The 25,163-nt window shown below is 36.0% G+C and overlaps 1 protein-coding gene across 2 annotated transcripts in view; it reads right to left on the bottom strand.

Annotated features, from left to right (window-relative positions):
* The window catches only part of LOC136031322 (pre-mRNA-splicing factor syf1 homolog), a 110,238-nt gene extending 85,646 nt beyond the window's left edge, over positions 1-24,592 (bottom strand). For both annotated transcript variants that reach the window (XM_065710799.1, XM_065710800.1), the window contains exon 1: positions 24,424-24,592. In XM_065710799.1, the coding sequence (XP_065566871.1) occupies positions 24,424-24,456 (33 nt within the window). In that variant the 5' untranslated portion in view covers positions 24,457-24,592. The remainder of the gene's footprint in view (positions 1-24,423) is intronic.
* Between the last annotated feature and the right edge of the window lie 571 nt (positions 24,593-25,163).

Below are 25,163 nucleotides of genomic sequence, written 5' to 3'. Positions count from 1 at the left end.
TAATATACAGTTGTAAGAAATATGCTTTAGTATTACTTGAAATGAAAATCAAATAAAACATAATATGAACTCTGGAAATCTGATTATTTCTCTCTATACAACAGTGAATTTCAAGCATAAAGCTAGTATGTAGTCCGAATACTATCAAGATGGCTTTGCTTAGAACTTGTGTACAAACTAATCATGACATGTCCATTTCACAACCAAAACGAAAGCCAGTCATTGAACTGAGCCATTGTGCAGAAGTAATACCAAATTAAACGTAAAAAAAAATAAAGCAGCAATCCTAAAATGAAATTTTACTTTACCTTAAAAGGGATTGATCATAAAAGGGATTGATGATATTTTTTGTGTAAAGTGTCCTTAATTGGTTTGCTTTTACTGTACCAAAACTCCTATATTATTTTGTGTTTTCAGTAAAGCGTTAGTTTTCTACAATACTAAAAGCATAGGGAAACATAATTAGTTGGTTTATTTGTACTAGTTTTATTGACATATATTAGATACATTGTAAAGTAATAATTTGTCTCTGTTTTAAGTTTCAACTTTGCTCTTTACTCCCCTCGGAAAAACTTAGTTTATTTAAATTAATTTTTGTTCGTTTTTGATTAAAATTTAATGTAGAAACAACTATGCCATGATCTTTTTTATTTATACGGAACAATGTATGTTTGTTTTAAGTTTGAATGTTCCCCTTAGTTTCAGTTGAAAACTTATTTTTAATATAATTTCTAATTATCACAAATCTATAGAAGATAAGACACCTCTAGAAAATACTGCAAACAACCTTGACAGCTATGAAAAACTTTCGGTCTATAAAATAAAACGCAAGTTTTTTTAAATGAAAAAAGTGCCTTTTCCAATGAAATGACCAAAAAAGGTGTTTTTCCGGCAGGAGCAAAAAACCAAGAGGGCAAGGAAGTCCCTTCCCCTCAGTTACTGCCATTAGAATTAGCACACAGGCTTTATCGCAGAGTGGAGTTTGAATGTTCAATTCAAAACTGTTGATCATTCAAGCTTAATTTTTGGTATATTTTTAGTTGAAAAGTTTTTAGTTTTAGTCAACTTGTTTGCACAATAATCTTTTAAGATGAGTAGGCGATTTATGAAAGTTAGTGAGAGGGTCTGGAAGGGGAATATATGTGAAGGGTTCTTATAAACCTCCAGTTAAGGGCTTTGGACCATACTTATTGCAATGGTACCGTTTTATGCTTCCTAACTCTTCCACTTAAGAAGTGGCACCAAAAGATTACCGTTGGCACTTATGGATGGTGAAATTGATAAAAAGCACGTAGACATGAGTAATAGGTTTAAAATAAGCCTTCCCGGGATATGCTTTAAAAAACGAGTGCAAAACATTTGCAAAAATAGTGGATTATCTGAAAAGTAATCATAAGAAGGGACAAACTATGATTTAAAAAAAACTGGAATCGAACGCATACCTTCCTATCTAATTTACTGATACTAATTTATGGCACTTGTATTTTTTATGGCACTTGGTATTAACCAAGTGACATATAGCAATCGCAAATTCTGTCGGTCCCGGTTTTGCTACTTTAGGCACTTCCAGGTAAGCTAGGACGATGAAATTTGGCAAGCGTATCAGGGACCAGACCAGATTAAATTAGAAATAGTCGTTTTCCCGATTTGAGCATCTGGGGGGGGGAGTGAGGGGAAGGTTAATTCGGAAAAATAGAATAAATGAAGCATTTTTAACTTATGAGAGGGTGATGGGATCTTAATGAAATTCGATGTTTGGAATGATATTGTGCCTCAGAGCTCTTATTTTAAATCCCGACCGGATCTGATGAAATTGGGGGGAGTTGGAGGGGGAAACCCAAAATCTTGGAAAACACTTAGAGTGGAGGGATCGGGATGAAACTTGATGAGAAAAATAAGGACAAGTCCCAGATACATGATTGACATAATCGGAACGGATCCGCTCTCTTTAGGGTATTTGGGGGGGGGGGGTAATTCTGAAAATTAGAAAAAATGAGGCATTTTTAACTTACGAACAGGTGATCGGATCTCAATGAAATTTGATGTTTAGAAGGATATCGTGTCTTAGAGTTCTTATTTTAAATCCCGACCGGATCTGGTGACATTGGGGGCGATTTGGGAGGGGGAAACCTAAAACTTGGAAAACACTTAAGAGTGGAAGGATCGGGATGAAACTTGGTGGGAAAAATAAACACAAGTCCTAGATACATGATTGACATAAACGGAACGGATCCGCTCTCTTTGGGGTAGTTGGGGGGGAGGGGGGTATTTCTGAAAAATTAGAAAAAATGAGGTATTTGTAACTTATGAACGGGTGTTTGGATCTCAATGAAATTTGATATTTAGAAGGATATCGTGTCTCAGAGCTCTTGTTTTAAATCCTGACCGGATATGGCGACATTAGGGGAAGTTTGGGGTGGGGGAACCTAAAATCATGGAAAACACTTAGATTGGAGGGATCGGGATGAAACTTGGTGGTAAAAATAAGCAGAAGTCTTACATACGTGATTTACATAATTGGAACGGATCCGCTCTATTGGGGGGAGGTTAATTCTGAAAAATAAGAAAAAATTACGTATTTTTAACTTACGAAGGAGTGATCGGATCTTCATGAAACTTCATATTTAGAAGGACCTCTTAACTCAGATCTCTTATTTTAAATCTCAACTGGATCAAGCGTAATTGGAGGGGGGCAGTTGGGGGACCAGAAATCTTAGAAAATACTTAAAGCGGTGAGATCAGGATGAAACTGGATGGGAAGAATAGAAACCTGTCTAAGATACGTGACTGACATAACCGGACCGGATCTGCTCTCTTTGGTGGAATTGGAGGGGGGGGGTAATTTTGAAAATTGAGGTATTTGTAACTTACGAAAGGGTGACCAGATCTTAATGAAATTTGATATTTAGAAGGATATTGTGCTTTAAAGTTCTAATTTTAAATTCCAACCAGATCCTGTGACACTGGGGGGAGTTGGAGGGGGAAACCGGAATTCTTGGAAAACGTGAAAATTGGGGTACTTTTGTCTTACGAATAGATGATCGGATCTTAATGAAATTTGATTTTTAGAAGGAATTCATGTCTCAGCGCTCTTATTTCAAATCCCGACCAGATCTTTTGACATTGGGGAGAGTTGGAAATCTTGGAAAAACACTTGGAGTGGAGGAATCGGGGTGAAGCTTGGTGGATAGAACAAACAAATGTCCTTGATACGTGATTGACAGAATCGTACTGGATTCGCTCTCTTTGGATAGGTTGGGGGGAGGGGTTCAGTGATTTGGCGATTTTGGTGCTTCTGGACGTGCTAGGACGATGAAAATTGGTAGGCGTGTCAGGGAGCTGTACAATTTGACTTGATAAAGTCGTTTTCCCAGATTCGACCATCTGGGGTGGCTAAAGGGAGAGGAAAAATTAGAAAAGATTAGGAATTTATAACTTACGAGTGGGTGATCGGATCTTAATGAATTTTGATATTTAGAAGGACATTGTGACTCAGAGCTCTTATTTTAAATCCTGACCGGCATTAAAGCTCTTATTTTCCTTTTTAAATCAATCTATTGATTCATATAATTTTGTTAGAGCTCATACCATATGATCTCTTGGCTTTTAGCTCTTCTCGCCTCGTCACAATTGCCATATGGGCTCTTAGCTCTTGTTCTACTTAAGAACTGACACCAAAAGTGCTTTTTTCAGTGCTATATCGCAATTACAAACGGTAAAATACATTTTAAAAAGACACGTATATATGAGCAATAGCTTTCAAATGAGCCATTAAACATCACTCTTTTAAGTTCTGTTAGCCCAATAGCCCCAGCATTTCTACTTGAGACAAGACAACAAAAGTGCCATTTTTAGTACCATTTGAAACTTGCAGATGGTGGAATTTATAGGAAGAACGTAGACACGAGCAATATCTTTTATATGAGCTGTAAAAAGTTTGTCTACGATGTTCTGGTAGCCCGCTAGTGCCACCCCTCGAGGAATGCCACAAAAAATGTAATTTTAATGCCACATGGCACTTGCAGATGGCGGAATTTATAAAAAAGCACGTAGATATGCTAAATAGCTTTTGAATGAGCCATCAAGCACATCTCTATGATGTTCTGGTAGCCCGCTAGGCCAGCTAAAAAAAAGAAAAAAAGAAAACGGGAGACAGATCAGTGCTACCAATGCAAAAAATGATTTTCCTTGTCGTTCAAGGAGGGGGTCTGTAATTTCCCTGAATATGGTTTTCAACCATACTGATTCCTAAAGTACACTTTTTTATTTTCACCTGACGCCATTTTTAAGGGGTTTCGGGATTTTTTTCGAAATCCCATAACTTTCTTTTCACAATAAACTTTTACTTTTAAGACGAACCTAAATAATAGTTACCATTCCTGAGTTAGTGTCAGATGGCAATTTTTTTTCACCAGGCAGTTTTTTTTCGAAATACATTTTTAAACTTTTGTTTACTATGGGCTGTGGTTTGCTCTTTACTAGGTTGCAGCTACCGCTGGAACCATGATATCAATAGTCTACTGTAATGAAATATAGGATGGGTTTCCATTTTTACCGTAGTCAAAGGTAGTGCAATAGCACTGCCTAAGTAAAGAGCGATGTGAGCACAGTGCATTATTTTCTTTTTGGAGGGGTTTGTTTTTTTACCAGAGTACTTCATATAGAAGGATTTGTCGTAGAAACTTCCCCTCATTCGATTGGAAATTGAAAGGGCAAGTGCCCTTCTTAATATTCGAAAGTGATTGGAGGGCAACCAGTCCCCCTACACACCCATCATTTCCACAAAAGTTATGGTTCGGGAGCATATAAAGTTTTTATAAAAGGAGTGGTTGTGTGAACTTTAGAAATGGCACATTTGATTGGAAACGTATAGTTATAGTTCCATTTTAAAAGTCAAATTGATGGAGGACAACTATCCCTCTCTCCCTGACATCCTCTTTTCCACAAACGAATCCGATCAAAATTGTGAGATAGCCATTTTGTTCACAATAATCAAAATAGCATATAAAGATGACTTCAGGACGGACACAACCCCCCAGACCCCAGGGACAAGGGTTGTAAGTTATGCCTCAGGGTATATAAGGTTTTTATGAAATGGGTGGTCGTATTTGATTGGAAGTCAAAAGTTACAGTATCTTTTTAAGAGTCAAAGGTAAATGGAGGGCGACCACCACCACCCCCAAGCCTATCATTCCCCAAAACAAATTTGATCAAAATTTTAATAGAAATATTGTGTTCAGAACTGTCGAAAGATCCAGTAATTATGTCTCTATGAATGTCAACCTCCCCACGGTTCTGAGGGCGAGGGCTGTAAGTTAGGCCATTCGTTCATTGTTTATGTATAGTATATGTTATTGATAAAGGTATGCATGTTTGAACTTTACTTTCCAAAAAGAAGGGCATTCAGTTTGAGCCTTTAAGAGAATATCGATGGGAGTGTTGAAGTGAATCAAAACACTTTATGTGTTTATGGATTGTCGAAAGAGTGAAATTCAGGAACGACTGAGTATGTTAATTTGGAATGTTCAGGAAACAATCAGGCAGATGACCAAAAAGGTACTATTTGCATGCTACCACTACTACTAAAACTACCCACCAATACTAGTGCTACCCCTGATAATACCACACTACTTGCTTTACAGTATTGAGGAGAAATTTGGACTAAATCAAAATACACGATCTGCATGTACATTGTCAAAAGAGCATATCTCAAGAATCGATTTGGATATCGAGTTGGAACTTTCAGAGAACGCTTAAAGGGGAAGAGCATCTGATCAAAAGGCTATATCTGCATGCGTAATACTTCTATCACTGTTAAATCTACTACTACTACTTCTATTGCAACTGCTTGTAAGGCAAAGAGAATTTTAGATGAAAATTTCAAGAAGTAAATGACCATACAGGTAATCAAAAGGAAATATGAGCAATGTCATAGCAACGGCTATTTGTATTAAGTTGAAGCTTCCAGAACTTGATGAGAGGTATGTTCTACTGATCAAAAGGCAACACACCAATACTAGTGCTGCTACTAGTACTACCGCTATTACTATTAATACTACTACTAGTAATACCAATACTGTTACTGTTACTACTATTCCAACTATCTCTAAGGGTATGAAGTTGAAATTTCCAAGGAATTTCGAGAGGGAAAGTGATCTGAATCTCATAATGCCATCTGTACGCAGGTTGTCAAAACGGTGTAAAAGCAATATCTTAGGAACAATTTGGTGCAAGAAGTTGAAACCAACAGGGCTGGTTGGGGGGGGGATGTTGAACTGATCAAAAGAAAATATTTGCAACCTAATGCTACTGCTTCTACCCATACTGCTATGACTGCTACTATTATTACTATTTCTACTACTATTGCTGCCACTAAAACTAAGGCTAATGCTATTAATTCTACTGCTACCCCTACTATTGCTGCTACTGAAACTAAGGGTATTACCTCGAAAAATTTTTGGTATATTGAAATTGTATGGAATAAATCAAAACACACTGTGTCAAGTACACAAAATATATTTCAGGTGTTTTCACTTTCTTTTTTACTTCATTAAATAAAAAAATTATTAAAACTATAAGGAATAGGTATTAGTATATGTATATTAAACTGACAATCCATGGTCTTTTTTAGCTAAGTGCAAATAACATTCTGGTCTTGAGAAGGCACGGAGTTTGTCAGCACTACTCATGCAAATTTTTGCTTGTTTTGAGCTTGGCTTGGCTATTTATTGTAATTTCTGTTCGTTTTGAGTTTCATTTATTTATTGACGGTGATTTGTAGCAAAAGATAATTTGACTTTATTTTTGTTCATTTTTTGGCTTAATGGAGCTCTTTACTTTTCTTTGAAATACTTGTTTTGTGGAAAAAAGTTTTTAATTAATTTGCATCCAAGGACATAGTACGTAACATACAATCTTATTTTTATATTCATGGCATACATCTTGGTTGGGGTCAGAACGCTTTGCCTTTTCCACAATTAGACTAGCAATTTCTCTAGACGATTAAATAAAAAAACAAGTTTTTTTAACTGAAAGTAAGGAGCGACATTAAAACTTAAAACGAACAGAAATTACTTCGTATATGAAAGAGGCTGCTTCCTATCAACGCCAAGCTCTTTACGCTAAAGTTTGACTCTTTCTTTCAATTCTTCTTTTTAATACAGTAAAAAACTTTAGCGTAAACAGCGGGGCGTTGATGAGGAAGCAGCCTCTTTCATATACGAAGTAATTTCTGTTCGTTTTAACTTTTAATGTCGCTCCTTACTTTCAGTTAAAAAAACTTGTTTTTTTTTTATTTAATTTCTGAACGTTTTTGAATCAATGCATGTTTTGATTTTGGCTCTCCGCAGAGGAATAATCAAAACGAAATTTGCATATTTTTATTTTGGCTAAATGGCTTTCTCGTAATTTTGATCGAATGATTTTGAGAAAAAAAGAGCGGGGGAGGAAGCCTAGTTGCCCTCCGATTTTTTGGTTAATTAAAAAGACAACTAGAATTTTTAATGTTTTACGAATCTTTTTATTAGTAAAAGATTTACGTAACTTATAAATTAGCAAACGTAAAGAACTTTTGTATTCTCATGTTTTTATTACATATATGAGGTGGTTCACCCCCTCGTCAGTACCTCGCTCTTTACACTAAAGCTTGAATTGTGTCTCAATTCATTAAGAATGACCCCTGAATCACAAAAGCCATAGAATAAATAGTTGAAATTACTAAAAATACTTCAGCGTAAAGATCGAGGTATTAGAAGGAGGTGAGCCCCTCATATGGGTAATAATTTCTGTTTTAAGTTTTAATGCTGTTCCTTACTTCCAGCTGAAAAAACTTTTTCATATTTATTTTTTCATTGTTTTTTTTTAATAATGCTAGTAAATCCTGCTCTCCCTTCATGAAAATTTTCTTCTCCCATGACAAATTCTCGATGGAAAGTTCACACAGCATATCCCCTCTTCTCAGCCCCTCCCCCAACCAAAAAATCCTCCTGAAAACGCCTGTACACTTCCCAATAACCATTATTATATGTAAGCACTGGTCAAAGTTTGTAACTTGTTGCCCCTCCCACGGGGACTGTGGGGGAGTAAGTCGTCCCCAAAGACATAGTTATAAGGTTTTTCGACTACGCTGAATAAAATGGCTATCTCGGAATTTTGATCCGTTGACTTTGGGAAAATAATTAGCGTGGGAGGGGGCCTAGGTGCCCTCCAATTTTTTTGGTCACTTAAAAACGGCACTAGAACTTTTCATTTCCATTAGAATGAGCCCTCTTGCAACATTCTAGGACAACTGCGTCGATACGATCACCCTGGGAAAAAAGAAAAACAAATCAAACAGTTCGTGGTAACGAACTGTAGTAAGGAGCGATCCGGCTCAAAAGTAACCAAAACTCTAAAAAATTGAATTTTGATATAAATAGCTACATCAAAAGAATCGTATTTTAATGCTGATTTTAAATATATAAGTTTCATCAAGTTTAGTCTTAGCCATCAAAAGTTACGAGCCTGCGAAAATTTGCCTTATTTAGGAAAATAGGGGGAAACACCCCCTAAAAGTCGTAGGATCTTAACGAAAATGACATCATCAGATTCAGCGTATCAGAGAACCCTACTGTAGAAGTTTCAAGCTCCTATCTACAAAAATGTGGAATTTTGCATTTTTTGCCAGAAGACAAATCACGGGTGCGTGTTTATTTGTTTGTTTTTTTGTTTGTTTTTTTTTCCCCAGGGGTCATCTTATCGACCAAGTGGTCCTAGAATGTCGCAAGAGGGCTCATTCTAACGGAAATGAAAAGTTCTAGTGCCCTTTTTAAGTGACCAAAAAAATTGGAGGGCATCTAGGCCCCCTCCCACGCTCATTTTTTTCCCAAAGTCAACGGATCAAAATTTTGAGATAGCCATTTTGTTTGGCATAGTCGAAAATCTTAATAACTATGTTTTTGGGGATGACTTACTCCCCCACAGTCCCTGGGGGAGGGGTTGCAAGTTACAAACTTCAACCAGTGTTTACATATAATAATGGTTATTGGGAAGTGTACAGACGTTTTTAGGGGGATTTTTTTGGTTTTGGGGGTAGGGTTGAGGGAGGGGGCTATGTGGGAGGATCTTTCCTTGGAGAAATATGCCATGGGGGAAAAAAATTCAATGAAAAGGGCGCAGGATTTTCTAGCATTACTATAAAAAAAACAATGAAAAAATAAACATGAAAACGTTTTTTCAAATGAAAGTAAGGAATAGCATTGAAATTTAAAACAAACAGAGATTATTACGCATATGAAGGGTTCTAAAAATACTTTAGCATAAAGAGCGAGGTATTTAGGAGGAGATAAATACCTCGCTCTTTATGCTAAAATATTTTTAGTGATTTCAACTATTTATTCTACGGCCTATTTGATTCAGGGGTCATTCTTAAAGAATTGGAACAAAACTTACGATTTAGTGTAAAGAGCGAGGTATTAACGAGGGTACAAACCCCCTCGTACACATAATAAAAATATAGGAATATAAAAGTTTGTTACGTAAGTTAATTCTTAAGTTACGTATATTTTTTACTAATAAAAACGTTCGTTGAATATTAAAAGTTCTAGTAGCCTTTTTAAGTAACCGAAAAATTGGAGGGCAGCTAGGCCTCCTTCCCCACCCCTTATTTCTCAAAATCGTCTGATCAAAACTAAGAGAAAGCCATTTAGCCAAAAAAAAATTAATATACTAATTTCATTTCAATAATTTATGTGCGGAGAGCCAAAATCAAACATGCATTAATTCAAAAACGTTCAGAAATTAAATAAAAAAATTAGTTTTTTTTAATTGAAAGTAAGGAGCAACATTAAAACTTAAAACGAACAGAAATTACTCCGTATATGAAATGGGTTGTCCCCTCCGCAGTCCCACGCTCTTTACGCTAAAGTTTTTAGTTGTTTTAAAGAGTAGAATTGTGGCAAAGAGTCAAACTTTAGCGTAAAGAGCGTGGGACTGCGGAGGGGACAACCCATTTCATATACGGAGTAAGGAGCGACCCGGCTCAATAGTAACCAAAACTCTAAAAAATGGAATTTTGATACCAATAGCTATATCAAAAGAATCGCATTTTAATGCTGATTTTAAATATATAAGTTTCATCAAGTTTAGTCTTACCCATCAAAAGTTACGAGCCTGAGAAAATTTGCGTTATTTTAGAAAATAGGGGGAAACACCCCCCTAAAAGTCATAGAATCTTAACGAAAATCACACCATCATATTCAGCGTATTAGAGAACCCTATTGTAGAAGTTTCGAGCTCCTATCTACAAAAATGTGGAATTTTGCATTTTTTGCCAGAAGGCAGATCACGGATGCGTGTTTATTTGTTTTTTTTTTTTTTTTTGTTTTTTTTTTCCCCCAGGGGTGATCGTATCGACCCAGTTGTCCTAGAATGTTGCAAGAGGGCTCATTCTAACGGAAATGAAAAGTTATAGTGCCCTTTTTAAGTGACCAAAAAAATTGGAGGGCACCTAGGCCCCCTCCCACGCTAATTATTTTCCCAAAGTCAACGGATCAAAATTCTGAGATAGCCATTTTATTCAGCGTAGTCGAAAAACCTTATAACTATGTCTTTGGGGACGACTTACTCCCCTACAGTCCCCGTGGGAGGGGCAACAAGTTACAAACTTTGACCTGTGCTTACACATAGTAATGGTTATTGGGAAGTATACAGGCGTTTTCAGGAGGATTTTTTTGGTTGGGGGAGGGGTTGAGAAGAGGGGGATATGCTGGGGGAACTTTCCATCGAGAATTTGTCATGGAAGAAGAAAACTTCCATGAAGGGAGAGCAGGATTTACTAGCATTATTTAAAAAAAAATTAAAAAATAAATGTGAAAACGCTTTTTCAGCTGGAAGTAAGGAACAGCAATAAAACTTAAAACAAACAGAAATTATTACCCATATAAGGGGCTCACCTCCTTATGATACCTAGCTCTTTACGCTAAAGTATTTTTAGTAATTTCAACTATTTATTCTACGGCTTTTGTGATTCAGGGGTCATTCTTAATGAATTGGGATAAAATTTAAGCTTTAGTGTAAAGAGCGAGGTACTGACGATGGGGCGAATCCCCTCATATATGTAATAAAAACATGAGAATACAAAAGTTCTTTACGTAAGCTAATTTATAAGTTACGTAAATCTTTTACCAATAAAAAGATTCGTAAAAAATTAAAAGTTCTAGTTGCCTTTTTAATTAACCAAAAAATCGGAGGGCAACTAGGCTTCGCCCCCGCTCTTTTTTTCTCAAAATCATTTGATCAAAATTATGAGAAAGCCATTTAGCCCCCCCCCCTAAAAAAAATATGCAAATTTCGTTTTGATTATTCCTCTGCGGAGAGCCAAAATCAAAACATGCATTGATTCAAAAACGTTCAGAAATTAAATAAAAAAACGAGTTTTTTTAACTGAAAGTAAGGAGCGACATTAAAACTTAAAACGCACAGAAATTACTTCGTATATGAAAGAGGCTGCTTCCTCATCAACGCCCCGCTCTTTACGCTAAAGTTTTTTAACTGTTTTAAAAAGAAGAAGTGTATTCTCTCTAAGAGATGAAAGAAGTTTCTGAGTTATTTGTTTGACACGAATAAGAGGAAAATAAGGGAAGCGAAGAAGGTATTAGAGTGTGAATTAAGAAGATATAAACTTAAGACCAGGAAAATGGGGAGTCAGGACCAAGCAGCTAAATGGCATAGTACAAAGACATTTTATTTGTATATTTAAATAAAAAAAACGAGTTTTTTTAACTGAAAGTAAGGAGCGACATTAAAACTTAAAACGCACAGAAATTACTTCGTATATGAAAGAGGCTGCTTCCTCATCAACGCCCCGCTCTTTACGCTAAAGTTTGACTCTTTCTCTCAATTCTTCTTTTTAAAACAGTAAAAAACTTTAGCGTAAAGAGCGGGGCGTTGATGAGGAAGCAGCCTGTTTCATATACGAAGTAATTTCTGTGCGTTTTAAGTTTTAATGTCGCTCCTTACTTTCAGTTAAAAAAACTCGTTTTTTTTTATTTAAATATACAAATAAAATGTCTTTGTACTATGCCATTTAGCTGCTTGGTCCTGACTCCCCATTTTCCTGGTCTTAAGTTTATATCTTCTTAATTCACACTCTAATACCTTCTAGGACTTTTAGGGAGTGTTTCCCCCTATTTTCTAAAATAACGCAAATTTTCTCAGGCTCGTAACTTTTGATGGGTAAGAATAAACTTGATGAAACTTATATATTTAAAATCAGCATTAAAATGCGATTCTTTTGATGTAGCTATTCGTATCAAAATTCCATTTTTTAGAGTTTTGGTTACTATTGAGCCGGGTCGCTCCTTACTACAGTTCGTTACCACAAACTGTTTGATACGACAAGTTTCCATTCATTCTTGCCACAGCATAACTGAGATACATCGCTGCCAGGGCTAGGACAAAGACTGTCAATAAACGCTTGGCGCTCAGTTGGGCCTTTCAGCTCTTTTGAAGGGTTTTTTAGCATTATAGCATACGAGGGCTTGGGCAATGAGTCATGACTTTGGGGCAAGACCAGTGACTGGTCTGAGTGGCTACTTGCAGGATGAGACATGTTTGCCAGAACACTATCCAGTTTTCACGATAGCTCATTGACCTTGGACACAACTGTAGCATTTACGCCTCTCATATGGTTGGCACTTCATATGGACAAGAATAACAAATTTTGGGATTTTTACATTTTGCTTGGCAGCAGCAATTAAAGTTTTACACATGTTAAGAATATTATCTTCGTTTTTAAATTGAGCCACCATTCAGGTTGTAACAGTTAGTTCAGCATAGAGAACTTTCGTTGCTTGGATGATAGCATTGCGATGAAAGTAAGTAACAGCTGCCTTTTGGACTAAATCTTGCTTAACTCCATCCATTAAAGATCGGCTTGAAAAGTTCAAAACAGGATTCAAAATTAATTCGCCTTCCTTTTCACAATATTCAAACGCTTTCTCAAATTAACCTGCCACACTTTTTTCAATCTCTCCTTCCTCTTTTTTCTCCTTTCCTTCTTTTCCTTCTCTCTTTACATTCAATTCAAGTCCTCAGAAAATCAAATATGTGAAATCAACTAGATCTATGTTGTTTGTTTACTCGCTTCGATTAAACGCTGAATTTGATAATCTGTAAGGATCTTAAAATAAATACTAGGTACACCAACTAGAAAAAGTTGCAAACCCCTCATTGCAACTAGCAAAAGTTGCAAACCCCTCATCGCAGAAGATGATTGTAGCCCTAACAACCGACTGTTGCTTAAACTCTCCTATATGCCTCAAAATTTGTATTGGCCTATTTTTGGTTTCAGTGTGAACCTTACTCCTGAAGTTGTCAATCCCTTTAAACTTTCAAACTGACATATCCCATGAAGGAATTTTCCTATCAAAAAAAAGGATGACATATATTTTTAATCAGCTCATCAAGAGCTACCAACTGCCGTCGAAAAAAAAAATCTATCTGTCTTAGTTCAAAAGTTGACTTTTTTGCCGCTGGCCAAGTTTCTAGTATTATCACATAGAAAGGAGCAAAGGATAAACTCTAATTCTTTGGCAATAAAAGACTTTTAAAGGCTAAGAGGTATATCTGATACCCTTTCTGCATTGGCCTATGTTTGGTTTCAGTGTGTACCTTACTGCTCAAGCTGTCAACCCCTTTAAACTTTCAAACTGGTATACCCCATGAAGGAATTTGTCTACCAAAAATTGGAAAACATATACTCTAATCAGCTCATCAAGAGCTATCAATCGCTGTCGAAAAAAAATCTATCTGTATTAGCTCAAAAGTTGACTTTTTTGCCATAGGCCAAGTTTCTAATGTCATCACTTAGAAAGGAGCAAAGGATAAACTCTAATTTCTTTAGCAATGAGAGAACTTTTAAAGTTTAAGAGGCACATCTAATATCATTTCTCTACCGTATTCCCAAGTGCAAAATACCAAATGATAAACTCAGCTGAAATCACGACCAGAAATGTGTGGAAACAATAAATGGCAGCACTTTTGGTTTCCACTTTTTGTTTCAGTAAATTTTTCTATTGATCACTCAAAGAAGATATATTGGCTGTGGGGCCAGGTAACTGCCACATATATTTAACACTGATAGATTATAGTCCATCTTCAATCTGAAACTGGTGCCTGCCTTCTTGCCTGCTAGAACAGAGCTTTCCACTCAAAAGCAGAAACATGGTTTGGTGAAACGAAAGCTTGACTTCAGATAGTTCTCTCTGACATAGGCTATAAAACTCCAAGTCACTTCAAACACTATAGGCTCTGGCTCAAGGACAAGCAAAAACCATCCTTTTTGGCTCCAGGCACGAGTTCTGCAAAGCTTTCCAAAATGCAAAGCCATATTCATCAATCCAGCCTAAGGTTTACACTTTCTGTAAAAACCGCAGAGGTTAGACCTTTACCACTTTCTAGGAAAGAGCTGAAATCAGGGTGCAAGGAATCTTTCAGGGTGAAATCAAGGGGTCCATATGAGGATAGTCAAGGTACATGGGATATATAATAATTTTTTTCTACACATTATTGTGGGATAATTGCCCCCCCCCACGCAAATGACGCTCCTACCAAAAGCATTTGACCTATCTGATTGCAAAAACATTTAAGACCTGTTGGATACTGAACATTATTTGAAACTGATTTTTAAATTTGGATAGCAATGGAAGGAAACATGGTATGCTAATCTGATTAATAGATATCCTGCACATCATAAAGCAAAATGTCATTATTGTACTGTTCTTCTTTTAGCTTGGTATGTACCCTAGGGCCTTATCTAGAACCATCAGGAGGGGGGAGGGATGTGTACATTATCAGCAAATTAACTATAATATGTGGAAATGGTATCAAACTAGTTTGACAGCTCTGCAAAAATAAGCATCTTAATAAAAGTAGCACTCTTTGTGCCATCTCAGGGCTAAATAAAGGGCAATTAGTACAATTCGGCCCAATCAGGTCCTGCATTTGAAAGGGCCCATGCTGCCATCAAAAATTTTTTTTAAACTGTGACAGATCAGGTTAAAACCAATAAATCAGGATAGATTAAATGGTTTAGCAATTACGTTGATGGAAAGTAAAGATGCAAGGTAATGAAATTTTCTAACAGTTTTACAAGAATTTACAAGAAAAACCTAAAAACATGTAAATTCGCATATTCATATTAGGTGATGTAAGTTTCAAAAGGCATTTTCAGCAGTTTCATAATATCTAGAGGACAAAAACGTAAACCAACATAAGCTCAAAATGAGGACAAAATAGAAGCTCAAACTGAACAAACTGGACCCTCAAATGAGACAAGATCAAGAGTACAACCTGGAAAATGTAAATACATGGCTGAAAATGAACAATCTAAACCAGCAAACGCAAAAAGACTAATCTGAGTAGCTAAAGAAAATGGTACTAAAAAATGTCTGAAGCAATGATAAACAAAAACAAAGAAATATGTAGTTAGAATTCTTGCAAAAGCAACAATAATGACAAGTCAAGAACAAAATTGAAGAACAAAGAAAAATGCATTTAAAATATAAGTGGCAGCAAGAATTACAACAACTCAAAAAGAAAAGTGAAGAGCGTAAAAATTACAGTTACAAAACATGCAGCAATGAGGATCAGAAGAAATCAAAAATAAAAATGAAAAACAAAGAAATATGTGGTTAGAAGATATACAACAGAAAGAACAAAGAAACATACAGCTGGAAGATAAGCAACAGCAAGAGTTACAAGCAACAGTGGTAATCAGAAAATATTAAAATTGAAGTGAAAAACAAAGAATTGTAGGATTTTCAGACATGCATAAGCAAGCATCAGAGCATATCAAAAATGATAGTATTAACAAAGAATTGTGCTGTTAGAGAACAAGCAACAGCAAGAATCAGAACAAGTCAAAAGTGAAGATGAAAAAAATATTACATTAGAAGAACAATGCCAAGAAGGGTGATTGATTTGGAGGTTGCTGCCTGCTAGGTCAAACTACATTGCCACCTTTGCAATTTCCAAATGAATTGGTTTGGCCTGTTATGGGACGTCATTTGCTCTGGATTTTTTGGAAGAAATAATGCAAGACAAGAATAAGTGTGCAAACTATTACATAAAAATATAAGAAGTGTAGGATGATATAAATCAGCCTCTTGCTTCACTGGGACAACAGCCTTGGATATATACATATATAAGTATATATATATATATATATATATATATATATATATATATATATATATATATATATATATATTGACTTTTACTAAAATTTAATACATAGATGAGACCCCACAAAAAAATTCCGATCTGGCCTTGCACCTAGTTGATCTGGGCCTTTGCATTCTGATGTATTTGCTTATTTCTGTAATGTGTTTAGCCTAAGTAATTTATTTTTTATTGTGGTACTAGTCAATACCCAGGGGTCCAATTCTTGTTTACTATATATTTTTAATGAGAAAAGCCTATGGCTTATTCTGTTTGTGTTTAAAATAAAATAAAAATTAGATTCCTTAGGTAACACTCCTGACAAAATTTCACATTCTTGTCTCTGACAATGCACTCTACTCCCCATGATGGTCCTATACAATAGCCATAAATTTGCAACTTCTTTATATCTATATATATAAAAATAAGTTGTCTGTCTGTGTGTCTGTCTGTCAGGTGATGTCATGTTTCTGTGTCGACTGACGTCATGAAGTTAGTTGTCGTCATTTTTTGCTATGACGGTGACGTCATTAAAGATATTTAAGACATATATGTTCACGTAGAAATCTATTAATGTTTAAGTTTAAAATGACTGATGAACTTACAATGGCAAAAGCCGATGAAGATGCTCAAAGAGTCTATGCCAAAAAACTTGCTGCTGATAGAGAAAGTCAGAAAAGAAAGCGTGCCGAGGAATCAAAAGAACAGCAAGGAAACAGGCTTGAGGCTAAAGAGCGCAAAACCGCGCAGTTAGATGAAGATCCACCTGGACAGCAAGAGTCAAAACATATCAAAACTGAAAATGATAGCGATGATGATTGGGTTTGGGATTTTGACTTGGATAAGGTCATCAATGCCTACCAGATTTTAGTTAAAAAAAAACAAAGGTTCGGCGATATGTATTTCATAGTGAAGGTGAAAAATAAAGAAGAAAAAGAAAACTGAAAAAAGAAAAAATGTAAAAAACTAAAAAATACTAAAAAGAAAAAACACTCAAAGAGAAATTACAGACCGGGACACAAATGACGACCGGGACAGAGGGAATATAAATAACGACCGGGACACTCAAAGAGAAATTACAGACTGGGATACTGGGACACAAATGACGACCGGGACACAGGGAATATAAATGACGACCAGGACACAGGTATTTAAGAATATCGTTCAAAGACACATTTTTAATTGTAAGAAGACCGTTGAAAGAGAAATTTCTAATTGTAAAATGACTGAAGAGCCTGCAATGGCAACACCCGAGGAAGCTGCTCAAAACGAATGTATTCAAGCCGAAGTAGCTGAGTTGGTGAAGCGTTATGTTTCAGGTTCTAGGTCCGAGAGGCTCCAGGTTTGAACCTTGGCTTTAGCATTAATACAAAAGAAGAAAAAAACTAAATAAGGTAAAAACTACAAAAAAATGTTTCTGTGTCGACTGACGTCATGAAGTTAGTTGTCGTCATTTTTGCTATGACGGTGACGTCATTAAAGATATTTAAGACATATATGTTTACATAGAAATCTATTAATGTTTAAGTTTAAAATGACTGATGAACTTACAATGGCAAAAGCCGATGAAGATGCTCAAAGAGTCTATGCCAAAAAACTTGCTGCTGATAGAGAAAGTCAGAAAAGAAAGCGTGCCGAGGAATCAAAAGAACAGCAAGGAAACAGGCTTGAGGCTAAAGAGCGCAAAACCGCGCAGTTAGATGAAGATCCACCTGGACAGCAAGAGTCAAAACATATCAAAACTGAAAATGATAGCGATGATGATTGGGTTTGGGATTTTGATTTGGATAAGGTCATCAGTGCCTACCAGATTTTAGTTAAAAAAAACAAAGGTTCGGCGATATGTATTTCATAGTGAAGCTGAAAAATAAAGAAGAAAAAGAAAACTGAAAAAAGAAAAAATGTAAAAAACTAAAAAATACTAAAAAGAAAAAACACTAAAAGAGAAATTACAGACCGGGACACAAATGACGACCGGGACAGAGGGAATATAAATAACGACCAGGACACTCAAAGGAAATTACAGACTGGGATACCGGGACACAAATGACGACCGGGACACAGGGAATATAAATGACGACCAGGACACAGGTATTTAAGAATATCGTTCAAAGACAAATTTTTAATTGTAAGAAGACCATTGAAAGAGAAATTTCTAATTGTAAAATGACTGAAGAACCTACAATGGCAACGGTACCACCATCGAAGTGGATAACCAGTGGGTTGTTCCATATTCCCCATTATTATAAAAAACATTTAATGCACACATAAACGTTGAATACTGTAACTCCGTAAAGGCAATCAAATACATATGTAAATACGTCAACAAAGGCAGTGACATGGCAGTTTTTGGCTGGCAGCCCGAAATAAAAGATTTCGACGAAATCGTACAATATCAGGCTGGAAGATACATAAGCACTAATGAAGCTGTTTGGCGAATTCTTTCATTTCCGATACATGAACGTAGTCCAGCTGTTGTTCACTTAGCAGTACATTTACAGAATGGTCAACGTGTTTATTTCTCAGAAACCAACGTGCAACAAAGAGCCCTGAATCCACCGGATACCAAATTAACAGCTTTTTTTTCGCTTTGCAAAAATGATTCTTTTGCAAAAAAACTGCTGTATCTAAAGTTCCTTCATATTACACGTGGAATACTAAAAATAAAGTATTTGAACGTCGAAAACAGGGTAAGTCAGTCAACGGCCAACCTACCATCTTCAAAGATACCACGATAGGAAGACTCTACACCATTCACCCCAATCAACATAAATGCTTCTTTCTATGCCTGCTTTTGGTGAATGTACCCGGTCCGACATCCTTTGAGTATTTGAGAACTGTAAACGGTACTATACATGACACTTACCGTAGTGCATGCCAAGCTCTGAATTTATTGGAGAATGACCAACACTGGGATAACTGCATCAATGACGCGTGCGAAACGTCAACCCCAAGTCAAATTCGTGCATTGTTTGGCATCATTTTAACAACTTGCTCTCCATCAGCTCCTACAGAGTTATGGGAAAAATATAAGTCAAAAATGTCCGAAGATATACTCCATCAAAAACAGTTAGAGACGTCAGATATGACTTTTGATTTTACATCAGAAATTTATAACTACACTTTAGTTATTATAGAAGATTTGTGCGTACGTATGGCAAACAAACCTCTTCAGGATTTGGGAATGCCTTCACCTAACCGTATCGCTGCTGTTTCGACATGTGTAGAATTGGATTGTGAACAAAGTTACAGTACGAGTGATCTATCGTTGTATGTACAAAATAACGTTTCTAAGTTAACGTCAGAACAAAAAGACATTTATGATACGATAGACTCAATTTCAGGACGTATACAACTACCTGCTGATTTATGTAATTTAGTGACGTCCAAAAACGAATTGATTGAAAAAGTATTTCCGAATATTCTAAAAAAATTATAAAAATAATAAATGGCTAAGTGAAAGAGCGATTCTCGCACCCAAAAATATAGACGTCCACGAAATCAACAATATTGTTTTGACCAAGATTCGAGACCAGGCAGTCCTTTACAAGTCAGTCGACACAGTTTTGGAACCAAATGAAGCGGTTAATTATCCATCTGAATTTTTAAATTCCATAGATCTTTCAGGGTTTCCACCACACGTGCTACAACTAAAAATAGGCGTACCAATAATACTTTTAAGAAATATCAACCCACCAAAGCTTTGCAATGGCACGCGACTTGCAGTAAAAAAAAACAATGGAAAACCTAATAGAGGCCACAATCTTGACAGGGCGTTTTGAGGGTGAGGCTGTTCTTATTCCTTGCATTCCCATGATTCCAACGGATCTGCCTTTTCAATTTAAAAGATTGCAATTCCCAATTCGATTAGCATTTGCAATCACCATTAATAAAGCACAAGGTCAATCATTAGAAAAATGTGGTATAGATCTTAATACTGATTGTTTTTCCCATGGACAATTGTATGTTGCATGTTCGAGGGTCGGTAAACCTGACAATCTATTTATATGCAGTGACAATTGGACAGCAAAGAATGTTGTATATTCGCAAGTTTTACGCAGTTAATTTGTATTGTATCTATCTATCTATCTATCTATATAAAAACGAGTTGTGTGTATGCATGTTTGTTTGTTTGTAAAAAGAGCGTTTGCATATGACGTCATTATTAGTACATATGGCTTTGTATATGCACAGACAATGGGAAAGCCAAGAATGTTGTATATTCGCAATTTTTACGTAGTTTAACTCCTGCAGACGAAATGAATGCTTGCCTGAAAAATTCTAATTTATGGGCACACGTAAAAATATTAAAATTAACTACAAATATGCGTGTCCGATTGCAAAACGATGACTCTGGTCAAACATTTTTAGATCAATTGCTGGCAATTGGAAACGGAGAGCTCCCAGTAGTGGGAAAGCCAAAAATGTTGTATATTCGCAATTTTTACGTAGTTTGAAACACATATATAAATCTATCTATATTCACAAGTGGGACACAGGGACACAACTACAATGGCGCGTAACTAATATGGCGCGTAACGACTTACGCGCGCGGGGGGGGGGGCTTGGGGGGGCGCGAAGCGCCCCTCCAACTAGGTGTTGGGGTGGCGCGAAGCGCCACCCCAACAGCTAGTTTAGTATATTTCTTTCAGAAGTTACCCACCACTATAGGCTGTATTGTATTGGAAATAACCATAATATTTAGAATAAGCAGAAAGTAAAGAATCTAGTAGATTTTCCAATTAACTCACTAATAAGATCGCTAAGAAAGAGACATACTTTTTAAATAAAAATTTTATCCTGAATCTAAATGTAATATCCCTTTTCCTTAGATATAAACTCTACAAATATCACTGCTCCTAATGTGTAAATTTATGCCCTGAATTCACTGGAAGTCACTTTTGCTTAAAAACTGATTTAACAGTTTATTAAAATAAAGGAAAATTGATTGCACAGATTCTATATAAGTTGGTAAATATGCAGCAGTTTAAATTACTGACCTAGGAATAAGGTGAACATACTCAGTGCCTTTTTATGCTCTTTCTGAAAATAATAATTGCTTTTCATTATTTTTTTTTGTCAAAAAAATCATCTTTTGTTTTTGTTCATCATAATTACTTTTTTTCATAATCACAAAATCAATTTTAAGGCCTTTAGAGACCCTCAAACATGATACCTTTTTTTCTTATTTCAGATACTGCTTATAAACCTCTGTTAGCATCACTCTATTGTTTAAACTGGTTTACCCATAAACTGAACCAACTGTGACAAAATCAAGAACCAGAAAATGCATGGGAAATATGTAATTGGATATACGGAAATATATAATTGGCTATATATTTGCACATAAGGGAAGAGTAAGTATGGTGGAACAACAGTTGGAATATATCAAATACAATTATTCTGCATATGATGAAGCAAAAATTGTTGTTTCTAACCTTTTATATAGCTAAAAAATGAGATAAAAAGGTATCTTAAATTACCTTAAATTGTAGCCTACTTGCCTGCCATAACAAAAATCTTGTGAATGCTGGTCACTGATGATGATATCTCAAGTTGTTGAGGTATTCTCTTTGAAGGTCTATAGTGGGCTTAAAATTACAATTGCAAGTAAAGCAATTATTATATTTTGAAAGAGCATGAAAAAAGGCATTGAGTAGTTTATTCAACTTATTTCTAGATGAGTAATTTGAACAGCTTTATATCATCCATAATTCAGGGTAGATATTAGCACATACTGGGATTTGTATACAAGCTGATGAAAAAGTTGAGAGCCATGGTTAGTTTAAAAAAAAAGCCAAGACAGACTGTATTAGTGAAAGGCAGAGCTGGCATAAGTTTTTTTCATAATTTTATAAAAATGATGTCATTTTGTCTAGAGAAGGAAACAAATAAAGAAAAAGGTAAAATTCTAGTTGATTGACTTCTTGCTATCTCAGAAAGGGGTTAGGTTAGGAAAACAGAACTTTCAGGGATGGGTCTACAGGCTAAAGTATGTCCTGGGAAGGTATTTTGAAGTACCTACCTCCACTCCTTCTCCCTCTAGAGGGCCTTGACCTTTGATGACCTTCAAAAATATGTGTGTTATAAAGTGAAACCTTGCAAAATAGATCTTCTGCTTGAACAAAGTACAACAAAATAATTTTCAGCCTCACAACTTTGCTCAATCTAAATTTATAAGGTTTTAAAGATATGCAAATACATTTCCTGAATTTTGAAAAAAAAAAAACAGCATTGATATGGCTCAGAATTCTACTCAAATAACAGGAAATAACAGTAACTGAAAATTAAGGTAAAATGTTGTTCTGTCAAAGTTTCAATAGGTATAGACCTGTCATGTAGGCAAATTTCAGGGCTCTCTAGAGGGAGAAGGAGTGTAGGTGGGTGCTTTAAAATACCTTCCTGGGATATACTTTAGCATGTAGACCCATCCCTGAAAGTTTCATTTTCCTAACCCAGGCCCTTTCTGCGATGGCAAGAAGTCACTCAACAAGAATTTTACCAAAAAAAATTCTCACTTCACAATATGTAGAATAATTGTAGGAGAATATATGGGAAATATATAATTTTGGCCAGATATTGGCACAGTAGGAGAGGGCAGAGTAAATCATAGTTGGGCTGCATGCAAGATGTGTTAGCTACAATTAGCTTGCATATAATGAAGCATGAATTGTTTTTTAAACATGTTTCCTTCTCTACAGGTCCTTCTCTAGGCACATACTGAGCCAAAAATAGGCTAATTCAAAACAACAGCATATTTTCATATTCAGCAACTTTAAAATACTTTTGATCATAAGCCAGATATTTTCTCAACATAATCTAGGCCTGTTTGGTATCAGTGCATAGATAAAAGGATCTTAATTGCAAAAAAAATCTGCCAAATCAGAATATCAAGCCATGTTGTTTTTTAAATTTTGAATTTTGATCTTCAAAGCATCATCTAATTCATGTTTGCTCAATTGTATTGAAAAATTGCTTACTGAAACATATTTAATTAGTTACTTATTGTGCTTTAGAGCACTTTATATCCTTTTTATAGCTGACATTGTTTTTGTTTGTTTCTAAGGTCCTTTTGACAAAGGCGTTCCCATTGGGGGGAGAGGGTTTGGGGCTTTGCTAAGGCTGAGGGGTGCCAGGTGGGGGGGGGGGCATGGCTGGGGCTTTTGGGTTATTTTTTTCTGGGTGGGAGAGTACCATAACTAATTTTGTCCCAGGTGCTATCAACCCTTGAAATGGCCTTGCCTATGGGATTATAAGCCATCACCAGCCTCAGCAAAGGGCCACCTCAACCACTTTCTGGGGACCTTACAGTCAACTCTATTCCCACTAGAGGAGTGGCTCCTGACAAGGAAATTATAGCCCAGTAAACAACACAGCATTTGCTAGGGAACCTAATTAAGGGATAATTCATCTGGATTTGGTCTGCTTTAATGGGTGTTTCTGGGCTGAAAAACCTCTTCCAAGCTAATTTCTATACTATGTGCTGCTTCCTGTGGTGAAATATAATTTGTAGGCATGAATATACAAATCAGAGATAATAGGCTTGAGATTGTCTTTTGCTGTCCAGCTCTAAGCTGGCTGAAGCACTTAGGTGTAGACTTGAGAAGAAATGTTGATCCCCATCCTGCACTGGTATCAGGGATTATTGCTTTTCCTAAGGGCAAAATAACTTCAATGATTTAAAGAACATGAAGGTATAGACCTGTCATGTAGGCAAATTTCAGGGCTCTCTTGAGGGAGAAGGAGTGGAGGTGGGTGCTTTAAAATACCTTCCCAGGATATACTCTAGCCTGTAGACCAATCCCTGAAAGTTTCATTTTCCTAACCCAACCCCTTTCTGAGATATCAATAAGTCAATCAAATAGAATCTTACCAAAAAAAAATTCTCACTTCACAATATGCAGAATAATTGTAGGAGAATGTATGGGAAATATATAATTTTGGCCATATATTGGCACAGTAGGAGAGGGGGGAGTAAATCATAAAAGTGCTGCACGCAAGATGTGTTAGCTACAATTAGCTTGTATATAATGAAGTATGAATTGTTTTCTAAATATGTTTCCTTCTCTAGGCACATTCTGAGCCAAAAATAGGCTAATTCAAAACAACAGCAAATTTTTTTATTCAGCAACTTTAAAATACTTTTGATCATAAGCCAGATATTTTCCCAACATAATCTAGGCCTGTTTGGTATTGGTGCATAGATAAAAGGATCTTAATTACGAAAAAATCTGCCAAATCAGAATATCGAGCCATGTTGTTTTATAAATTTTGAATTTTGATCTTCAAAGCGTCACCTAATTCATGATTGCTCAATTGCATTGAAAAATATTGAAAAACCTCTTCCTAGCTAATTTCTATACTATGCGCTGCTTCCTGCAGTGAAATACACTTTGTAGGCATGAATATACGAATCGGAGATAATAGGCTTGAGATTGTTTTTTGCTCTCCGGCTCTAAGCCGGCTAAAGCACTTAGGTGTAGACTTGAGAAGAAATGTTGATCCTCGTCCTACATTGGTATCAGGGATCATTGCTTTTCCTAAGGGCAAAATAATTTCAATGATTTAAAGAACATGAAATCGGGACTGGATTTGTCAGTCAAAATTGGAGCATTTTGACTGACGAATTCAGACGATTTGAACTGGACTTATTAGAAGTTTCAAAAACTCATATTCCAGGGGGTAAGAAGCATGAAATTAGGTGATATAGAATTTCTTTACTCAGGCAGTTCGGGGTATCAGTTATAGTAGTATATGCCCCTGTTGAACCGACTGACGGAGATACCAGCGACTCAGATGAATTTTACTTAAAGTTACAGGAGCAAATATACAGGGTCCCAAGTAGAAATAAGATATTTTTACTAGAAGATTTCAACGCCCAGATTGGTAGAAACAGGGATAGACGGTATCGTAGCCTAGGTAAATTTGTTGTAGGAAAAGAAAACAGTAATGGGTACAGATTT

Source organism: Artemia franciscana, chromosome 9, assembly GCF_032884065.1.
Source record: "Artemia franciscana chromosome 9, ASM3288406v1, whole genome shotgun sequence".
In the NCBI taxonomy this organism is placed as follows: Eukaryota; Metazoa; Arthropoda; class Branchiopoda; order Anostraca; family Artemiidae; genus Artemia; species Artemia franciscana.
This window is presented reverse-complemented; position numbering and strand designations above follow the sequence as displayed.